The sequence below is a fragment of the Pavona decussata genome, unplaced genomic scaffold, assembly GCF_977016875.1.
Source record: "Pavona decussata unplaced genomic scaffold, jaPavDecu1.1 SCAFFOLD_139, whole genome shotgun sequence".
Classification (NCBI taxonomy): domain Eukaryota; kingdom Metazoa; phylum Cnidaria; class Anthozoa; order Scleractinia; family Agariciidae; genus Pavona; species Pavona decussata.
The window spans coordinates 328,734-339,039 of record NW_028145552.1 but is presented as its reverse complement, the minus strand read 5'-3'; the positions used below and the strand labels follow the sequence as shown (position 1 = coordinate 339,039).

General features: G+C 38.6%; 1 protein-coding gene across 1 annotated transcript; it reads left to right on the top strand.

The window, feature by feature from the left end:
* Positions 1–209: 209 nt before the first annotated feature.
* Positions 210–10,169, top strand: LOC146467056 (skeletal aspartic acid-rich protein 1-like). The gene is made up of 5 exons (XM_085126395.1): positions 210–362; positions 4,653–4,913; positions 5,606–5,760; positions 6,915–7,175; positions 7,793–10,169. Exons 1-5 carry the CDS (start codon positions 317–319, stop codon positions 8,036–8,038), a joined length of 969 nt encoding a protein of 322 aa, XP_084982521.1. The 5' UTR covers positions 210–316; the 3' UTR covers positions 8,039–10,169.
* The last annotated feature ends 137 nt before the right edge of the window (positions 10,170–10,306 follow it).

Sequence of the window (10,306 nt, the reverse complement as noted above, 5' to 3'; positions counted from 1 at the left end):
GAAAAAATTGTTGTTGAAAGGCCTTGTGCCCAATGTCTCACTTTCCCGTCCAAAATAGCGAAGTTATCTGTGTCAAAGATCAAACGTAAATCCAAAATTCCTCTTCCAATCCAGTCTTCCCTTGTCGACATGCGTTGGTGAGCAAGTGCTTATTTGTTTCTTGGCTTTTTGTTAAACAAAAGGTTGCTATGGTGACAACCTTTTGAAATGCAAATAAACACCGTGTGAGTTCGTGATTAAGGCCTATTTTTAATTATACAAAGATCAGATTTTAGCACTCAAGAATATTCTGTGAAGCCACCGTATCTGAGGCGTCATGGATTTTCGGGGCATGCTTGTCGTCTTTTTCCTCGCTTTTATCGGTAAGTGCTTGTTTATTTCCAATACAGTGTGATATAGGCCTGTAAAACTAGCTAGATTTTTTTCGGTTTTTACTTTAATTCGGAAACTCAGCACTGCACTGCACTGCACTCTATGTTGGAAAATATAAGTATGTTTTGTAACCGACAGCGATCGATGTTAAAAAAATGTCGAGATTGATAGAATCAGTTTTCCGAGACCTGTACAGAATTCGCTCTTCGTCCCTTCTGTTTGCTTTAAGTAAATGGGATCTTGAAGTTGAACGTAGATGTCATCTCAAAGGCGAATAAAATTAATTATTTCGCCTGAGTTTATGTTCTATTCGTGAGCAACCTGGCCTATACCTACATGCAGTTAGCTCCTGAGCAACATTCTCGCTACTCAGTCCTTTGAGGGCATCAATAGCATCGACACTCAAATATTTTACAGATTAAAATAACAGTAAATTTTCATTTTTCAGTTTGAGGACCAATATTTAGTTTCTAGCCAGCCGTAAAAAATACGCTTGATTAACGATCGGAAATATTTCAATTCCTCTTCTTTTTTGAACGATCGTTTCCTTCAATAATGGTGCATCATGCAGTCGATTATCCAAAGTTACGTTTCTGTTAACACCCAATTTGCACATCTTGGTTATTAAGCTTGCTAGCCACCAAAGAACTCTTTGTCAATAGGTGACGTCAGTTATATTTTCGCTATACAGAGGGGGAACAATAAGGTTATACCGTATCTTGCACTTTCAAGTCGTGAACTTCTGAATTTTCAGCTTGCTTTAAAACGTCAAACAGTTAGAGAATTGTTCTGGTTATTTATTTAACCGTAACGGTAATAACCCGCGCGCAGAAACGTGTGGTGCCATCGGACAAGAATCAAACAAATTGACCTTAACTAGCGACATCGACGATACAAACGAGAAAGGCAGTAAACAATAGTTTTAATCAGCAACGAAAAATGGCTTTGCAGATGCATTGTACTTTGCAGTAAATTTCTTAGCCGACCCTTCTAAAACAACAACGTGAAATGACCACATTCAAGGATTAAAGAGAACGTCATACAACGCATGATGATTCATTTTGCTTATCAGTTTCTGAACTTTAAAACCGCCCCTACGACGTTAGATCCTGGGTAGTCAGGCTACGTTAAAACTAAATGAATACAAATTAAAGTGAATTTATTCAGAAAACGTGAATGTTTTTTTTTTAAATTCTGTTTTCGTTGGCGTCGTCTTCGTCTTTTCTTAAGGTCCCAATTAAGTTCTGTCACCGCAACTTTTTGCGTGATCCCACTGGAAAATGCATATGCCAACTATGCCAACAGCTATGTTAAGCCGCGGACTGAACCATGCACACAGTCCCACCGACAACGGCACGTGTTATTGCAAACGAGACAAACACTATTGGCATATAGATTAACAAAAACGTTATTTTATAATTTGTCTTCGATGCGTCCTGAACGGTAGCATGTTATCCAATGGCTGGTCTGCTGAATGCAGTGTTTATAAGGTCTACAATATGACTTATCTCATGGTTTATTAGGGGGGCTTTAACACTACACTCCTCTACTTCGGAATTTATGATCAGCACTAAAAATTCCATTGCTAATATAATATCTCGTAAAAATCAAAGTTAATTGAGGGACTCGTTATGAAACTTTGCCTTGCTGCAATTTATGTTGGAAGGACCGCGACCGTGCGCAACCCTAAACACTACTATTGAATATCTTAACAGGAACGTTTTTATTGGTCAATCGTTTTATCTATTTAATTGCGGTTTGCGCACGATCAATTAAGGTCAAAATTTCTAACAGAAACATATTATGATAAGCAAAAAGGTTTATCAGGCTTCATTACCATTAACAGAGAAACAACAACAACAACAACATTCAACAACATTCATTACCATTGCCTTTTATTAATAACGTAAAAAATGCGACTTACTTTTGTTTGTCAAACTACGAAAACCGTGAACACTAAGAATTATCTCTGAAATGTTTATATACAGGGATGAGAATCTAAACATTTTTTTCTTGCCTGCATGTGTTAAATCTTAAACCAGTGTGTTTGTGATCTCTGTGAATTGGATTTTATTGCATTTACAGATAGGAAGCTATCAGGTATTTAGTTAACGAAGTCTTTTGATCTTTTCAGACATGTTATATAGTGGCTTTGAAATTAAAATAATTTAAGGCGTTGTGTAATCATTAACCCGTGTTTTGTACGCAACAGACCGCGATTTTCTGGATGAGTGGAATGGTAGAAAATACAAATAAAAAGTCATAAAAAAGCTTGGGAGATTGATTTTGGGACTTCTTTCGTAATCAATTGCGCCCTCGTTTACAAATTTGTGGTTAATTTAATTTCTGCTAACTGTGTTGCCATGACTATCATTGTTGTTTGGTCAACATATAGCGGTTCCTTTGACGCCGAGTGTAAATATTTTCCCATGTTTTGTTCATGTGCAATCACCAGAAACGGTTTTTGTTACTGACCTCGGTCACTCAACCAGTAACACTCGAGCTCAGCCGCATTCAGCTTACGGCCATTTCTTTATATTGTCAGAATTCCACTTATTACAAAATCAAACAAAAATCCGCTTCGCGGATCGGACACTGACCTAAAATGCTAATTTAGGTCACTTTCGATTGACCGTTTTCCGGGATAAGTAAAAGAAGAATAGCTTTTTTCTTTTAGATAAATTTGGGAAAACGTGTCTACAAACGTTCGATGATGGACGATAATTTAGGGGCCATTTTGTATTCCAGTAACTCCAAAAACCTATCACGAGAAATTCCTAGTGATCATGGTATGAATTCCTATTGCGGCCGATAAAAATAAATTAAATAAAGAACAGTCGAAGTATTAAGCACTACAGTGCTAATTAGGGACACTATAAATCAGTAAAATAAATATACAAACTGAACATAACATTTGTTAAAAATCCCAATTGCTGGGAAGCAAACCAGTTGGATATGAAAACAGGGCTACCATAAAACAAAACCAAGTGGTCAGAGCAGGACTTGAAGGGGGACCTCCAGATTACAAGAGCAGCGTCCTAAACACTAGGCTACGCCGCCTCTCTAATGCCGTTAATAGCGTTAATTGAAGGCACCCTTAGCTGTTCCGTTTGATCTGGTCTGTGGAAGACATTTGTTGCTCCAGGAGTGCTAAGGAATGATAATGATTGTTGGTCAATCGCATGGGCACATATACACATTAGAGTTCGTCGGCCGATTTCTTTAAATTCTGCAGCGCGGAATAAAAACCGGCAGATTACTAGTAAAAAATTCACACAGATTTTTTGTTAATATTTGGGCCAAATCGCCGGGATTAATTAGCGCGCGTAAATTAGCCTTTCTCATAACGGACAATTTTGTCTGTTACCCCCAATTTTCTTTTTGGGTTCCAATAACCCTAGCTGAGATCTGCTTTTCCTGCATAGTTATAAAACGCGCGAAAACGTTCTGGGACCATCCCGAGGTGCACAGAACGTATGCGCGGTAATAAAAGAAGGGGCCTTGGTAAAACATAGCCTGCCCTCGAGCTGTAGTTTATATGACTACGAGCCAGAAGGTGACTGACGAGAAACTAGAAATGAAGGGTCTAGAAGTTCAAAGGGGGTGCGTGTACATAAGGAGACTTTATAGTACAGTTCTTGAAATTCGCGCCTGGGATCCGTGAAGCCGTCCTATCAACCCCACGTTAACATCAGCTATTGAGATATGCAAATTCAAAAATAAGACAGCAAGGAGCCAAGGTGTAATTGAGCAAGAGAAGCTCTTTTCTTTATTTTTCGTGAACCAAAGCCATGCAGCCCCGGTATCAGCTTGAAAGGGACTATCCCTGTTAAGAGATCACCTTCATGCATGTAATCCATTTGAGTCAGTTCTTAGACAAACCCTGTATTCAAAATCACTTTTGAGACTCCCTCCCCTCTTCCACATCTTCATGACATCCAGTCTGAATCATTCCTCAGCCATAATCGATCCCTGCCATATTAATTTATTTTAAGCGACCGGCCATCTTCAAGAAATCCTGTGATGATCAGTTCTCAAGAAAAATCGAATGTTGCCTTCCCTGCCCTATATAGCTTATTATATATTATCTATTAATAATCTTCACTTCCTGACATTGGTCGCAGCTTCCATCCTTTGGCTCTACCTTTTTTTCTTTTGGTTCTTGTTTTTTTTTTTACTTTTTTTTCAATGTTCAAAGAGTAAAATTCCTGATTTCAAGACAGGGATGTTTCGCCCCAGGGCAATCATGATCATAAACTTATCAGTTCATTCATCCACAGGTTTTGCTGCTGCTCAGGACGAAGAAGATCACGAGCAGGATAAAATTTACTTCAGAATAAATAAGAAGAAAGTCGAAATTACTTTCGGGCGATTAGGAAAAAGTGGTAAGAAGAGAGATCTGAGTAAGGGCGGCTTCAGAATCGGACTGTATAAACTGGGCCAGACAGACGGGCGGGGAAAAGATGTTGGCAGACCCTTGCAATCGTTTGGCAATCAAGTGTTCAGCGCCTCTCCATTTAACAAGAGTGCTGAGTTACAAGGTAAGTTTTGCTTTTGATCAGAGCAGTTGATGTTGCTCCGGTTCTCCGGGTTTTTCGTTTTTTTCAGTTTCGTTGCTACACCTCCTCGCGCTCATCAAATGAGACGAGCTTTATGCGGGAGGCTTAGGAAAGAAGTATTCCCGATCAGCGTAACTGTTTCGTCACATTTGACTGCACGCCAGCTAATTAAGGGAGACTTGGGAGAAGGCTAGGGTCTTTACTTTACCTAGAAGATTTGATATTATTCATAGTGATTTATAATTTTGCTCTTAAGAGATCTCTTAAAAGAAGCAATAGAACTTGAGTTGACGATGTCAAGCGAATTATAAAACTTGGGTCCTTGGAAGAAGACAAAAAATTTCCTAATGTCTACTGGACGGACAGAAAGCGAAAGGCAAAAGGTGGAGGGTGGAGGGTGATTTTCTCTCGATTTACCCCACATTTAAAGGCTTAAAAATTGGTTTAGCGCAGTTTAAATCGGATGGGTTGTAAGATATACAGAACCAGACCGACTCAGCCTAAACGCCGCGATAAACAATTAATTTTGCATGTAACCTTTTCTCCTTTATCAGTTATTTTTCCTCCTTTTCACTTTCCTTCAATTACTTTCAATCTTTTCCTCTCTCCTTTGTCTGTCTCTCCCCTTCTTTCTTGAATATATATCTTTCTTTTCTTTTTTTTCTGGTTTCTAGGTGTAAAGGCTGCAACTATAAAGTTGATGGCCCACTTAACAGATCATAATGCTAGCATCAGTCTCAGGATTTTCATCTTCAAAGAAGAAGGAAATCTCACATTCGGGGATGACTCTTTTACAGCGCAAAACGGAACCATAAAATTCTTCATTAAGGTTGGTTTACCGAGTTTCACCTGCTTCAATATGAAAAAATATTCTTCCATAGACATGTCTTTGGCCCTTTCGAAAAAAAAAAAAAACGGTTAAGGTTACATGACGAAGCAAATAATGAACGTTCAACGTAGGCCTTTGTGAAATATACTTTTTCCAGCTTTGGCCACAAATAACGAAAATAATATGAAGCTCTTGGATTGACAACAAGTTCCTAATTATTTTCTTCGTTATTTCAATTCAAGACTTTGGATTAGGCATTTGCTAAAATTTTGCCTTGAACATAGTGACGTTCAACCATGAGCTATAATGTCAAGAACAGCTGGTCTATATGAGATTCACTGATAGCTGAAAATTGGCCAAAATGTTAACTGTTTGCCAAGAAATGGCATTTTTTATTATTGATAACCGAGAAACGTAAAGAAAATTGTTAGCTGATAAGTCTAAACTTTGGCTGTCAGTGAGTATAGATAGTGCGAATTTTACATGCAAATAGCTTGCCATTAACTGTGTAAAAATAAATTGCTGAGGGAGATGGCGCGGAGCTCCTCACAAGATGTTTCTAGAAATCATGAGGTCGTCGGAAGGTGACAAGCAATATTCGTAATCACTCAAAAGGTCAACGGGAAATCTTCGGATGATACTTTACAATTTTCGGCTAAAGAGAGGGACACTGGTGATAGGATTCAATACCGCAGAAAAACACGTGAGAACAAAAGTTGAGTGAGATACATCCTGATAAACTGATCGCTTAAATGTTAACTGCATGATAGCTTAGAATCCATCACCCCATGCAGGCCCTTGAAACAGGAGGCTCGAGTACTCAACCTACTCAACCTTTTTTTTTTTTTTTTTTTTTTTTTTTTTTTTTTTTTATTCTTTTTAATTTTCGAGGACTCTTTTGTAAATCACTTATTAGTGACATTGATTTCCTCAATAAAGATTATTATTATTATTATTATTTAAATTTGTTCCGACTAAAAATTTAAAATATATAGAGACACTTACCATCCATCTTACCGTCGGTTTTGTTTTTCCTGTGGCTCTTTATTTCTAGTCCTTCCGAAGCTACCCTTGTTTCTGTCCGATTCTTGAGCGTTCGAAATACTTGGTCAATTGCCAACATTATATTCTAATTGTTTGTTTTGTTGATTCAGGTTAAAAACTTTCCCTTTTGCGATGGACGAAGAAATGATTCTCTCTGCAAAAAGAACGAGGATGGAGAGTATTTTGAGGCTGCTATCGTAATAAAAACCCGAAAAGGAGAGAAAGGTCAAAAAGAAAGCGATGACGACAAAAAGAAAAGAGAGGGTCCTCCTCAACCCAATGAGAAAAGGTTTCGTCTCCGCTGCGTTAAGAGCAAAAAGTGCGTCACAATGTATCGGTTTGGCAACAATGATGTTGGTGTTGCTAGCCAGGTATGTCATAAAAGAAATACACTAGATCCAAGGTGCAGATACGGGCTACTTACCACATTAGCTTCTTCTTCTTCTTCTTCTTCTTCTTCTTCTTCTTCTTCTTCTTCTTCTTCTTCTTCTTCTTCTTCTTCTTCTTCTTCTTCTTCTTCTTCCCCTTCTTCTTCTTCTTCTTCTTCTTCTTCTTCTTCTTCTTCTTCTTCTTCTTCTTCTTCTTCTTCTTCTTCTTCTTCTTCTTCTTCTTCTTCTTCTTCTTCCCCTTCTTCTTCTTCTTTTCACTCCTCCCATTCCTCCTCCTCCTCCTCCTCCTCCTCCTCTTTCTCCTTCTCCTACTCCTCCTCCCTCTCCTCCTTCTTCTTCCTTTAGTCTGATAATCTTATACTTAAGGGGAGCAGTGACAATAATCCAAAAAATGAAATGACAAGGAAAATGTCAGTGCTTTTAACAATGAGTGGCACATTTCACAGTCGCTCAATGAAAACTACTAAATCTTGGGCCAACAGATAGACCTTTCCATTTGCAAATTATTCTCTGAAGGAAATAAAAGTGGGGTAAATGGTTCGTGATTGTGTCACTTCTTAACTTTTAGCTGTTGGGATTTGTTGTTATTCCCCATCCAGGCCGAGGTTGATGGTGCATTCAAAACAATGCCGAGCGGATACCCCAAGCTCATGGAGCAAGGAGAGAACCAAAGGTTCATATTCAAAGGCCCCAGGTTTAATAACAGCATCGTATTTGATCCAGTTATGGATATTGAAGAGGATGACGATGACGACGATGGCGGAGATGGCGACAAAGACCTCGCCTCTTCCATTCATCTGAATGTCTTCTTGTTTGTTGCCGTTCTTGCGGCTTTGTTTATGTAGTTTTACCACATATAGCCCAAGCTCTATAAGCTTTTATTAGACCTTTTCTTGACCTTTGTAACGTCACGTTGTAATTTGGGTAAGCACTGGAAGGGATCAATCAGATAGACTGTTCACAGTCCCCCTATTTTTCCGTGGGATTCTCGAGACCGGTACGCGTCGATGGAACTGCCGCCATCTTGGTTTGTAAAAGCGAGCGCGATCTTGGGAGAGTGTCTTAACAACCGAGGGGCTCCCTTCCCCTCGGTAGTTTAGACACTCTCCCCAGATCGTGCTCGCTTTTACAAACCAAGATGGCGGCAGCTCCATCAAAGCGTACCGGTCTCGAGAATCCCACGGAAAAATAGGGGGACTGTGAACAGTCTATCGATCAGAGCGCCCTTGGATATTTACTAAGAATTACACGAAGTGAATTTCCGGTTATCCTAAATAGCACTCTGGTTAGCCTAAAAAGCAGTCCGGTTAGCCTAAATAGCACTCAGGTTAGCTTAAATAGCTCCCCGGTTAGCTTAATTGTTAGCATTTAGGTTGGGGGTTAGGATATGTAGCAAAAAAAATTGTGAGTTCTGGCAGCGAGTCGTTGCCTGAAATGGCCAAAATATGTTACAAATACTGACAAGGTATCAAGAAAGAAAAAATAAGGCATTTTTTTTTTGTTCAATTCTTGCTCTTTATTTTCGACTCCCAAACACGTTCGTAAATTCCAATACAAACCCTAATAATTTACGTAACACTCAAATTAAAACGTGGAGTTACAAAAGTCAAACAAAGGTCTTATAAACGCATATAGAGCTTAGACTACCTGTGGTTGTGCATGGATAAAAGCACATTTTTATTGCACTTGTTAATTAATTCAGTTTTGATATTTTTTGGTGATACTTGTCCATATCTTTTGAGCATAAGCCGTAACCTAATATTGATATTTGGCTTGAGTATTGTTGTGAAGCTAATTTAAGGGTGTGTTTCCGACTTTAATTTTAAAATACAGTTGTTATTTCCTTTCGATAGTTTTGATGGATATTTTCCAGATTATTTGACATTTTCCTGTTTTTCAAAGATTAGAGTTAATAGCTGTGCTGTGGACAGGTTTGACTACTTCCTTTAACCTTGGCTTCGGCCTCCTCGAAGGTTGAGATCGAGGCAAAACACTTAAGGATTTTATCAGCCTGATTGGTTTCCCTTTCTATCTATTTTCTTAGAACAGTTGCGTTGTTCTTTCCTATTAGTGTATTTTGGCAAAACCAATTCTTATCTCTGGTTGGGACCATCTGGCCTTGGTTGAATTACAGTCGTAAACATGTTTACAGCACACTACAAAGTAAGGCGTGATTTGAATGATACTTGTGTAAAGATGTAGAGTAGATGTAGAATTGAGTAGAATAGCCTTAGATTACTTGTAGAGTAGACGTAGAATGGAACTGAATAATTGTAGAACTGTCGTCGAGTTATTGCAGTGGAAAATCAGTCCCTTAAAGAATGAAGAAGAGCTACCCCAAAGATTCCTGGTGTCTCTCTGATGAGTCAAGCGAGTGCCTAACAGTATAGCCAATCAATTGTTGAGATAGCTAACCAGAGGGAAATCGTGTATAAACACGAGAGAAATACCAAGAGAAGCATGAGAAGGGTGAGACAAAACTTAAATTTAGCTGAGCATTATGGACCTCGTCTTTGCATAAAATATGCTAAGACTGATTAATGTCATCTTGAAAGTTTGACAGGACTTAACAACAGAAAACATGAACTTGCTCAATGTAACCGATTTGCTCTTTTGCTATTTCACTTTTTTCTTTCCAGCTTCCTAGTATTTCTCCTGTGTTTTATTACAGGACCCGACATTTTGATTTTTTTTTTCTATTTTGCTGGGTAACGACTAGCGTGACAGAATCACAAAAAATAGTTTGCGCGAAGGTGACAGAATCACCAAAAAAAATAGCTTAAACTAGTGAATTGGAATTCGTTTGGAAATTGTAATGGACCAACGAGGAAAAAAAAGCGCGGAATGTTTGCCAGTCCATTCAGGGTGACCCATTCGAGTTTCTCTGAAGATTGTTCAGTTCAGGGTCAGCTATGGCTTGTTAAACACTTTGACACTTGTTAAGGTATTGAAAATAAATTTGCACTGTAAACCTTGTTTTCTGTTTTTGTTTTTGCGCCTTTTGATACCATTTTCCAACCAATTTGTAGTCCATTCTAGCTTCAATTGATAGTACTTTTAAATTGATATTGAAGCGCAAACTCAGCGCTACTCCTTTTCTCAGTTGTGAGGTA

Excerpts from the sequence above, each read along its gene's own strand:
- LOC146467056 (XM_085126395.1), top strand. The coding sequence starts at position 317 with ATGGATTTTCGGGGCATGCTTGTCGTCTTTTTCCTCGCTTTTATCG. Across the intron at positions 4,914-5,605 it reads CAAGAGTGCTGAGTTACAAG|GTGTAAAGGCTGCAACTATA; the intron begins GTAAGTTTTGCT and ends TCTGGTTTCTAG. Across the intron at positions 7,176-7,792 it reads ATGTTGGTGTTGCTAGCCAG|GCCGAGGTTGATGGTGCATT; the intron begins GTATGTCATAAA and ends TTCCCCATCCAG.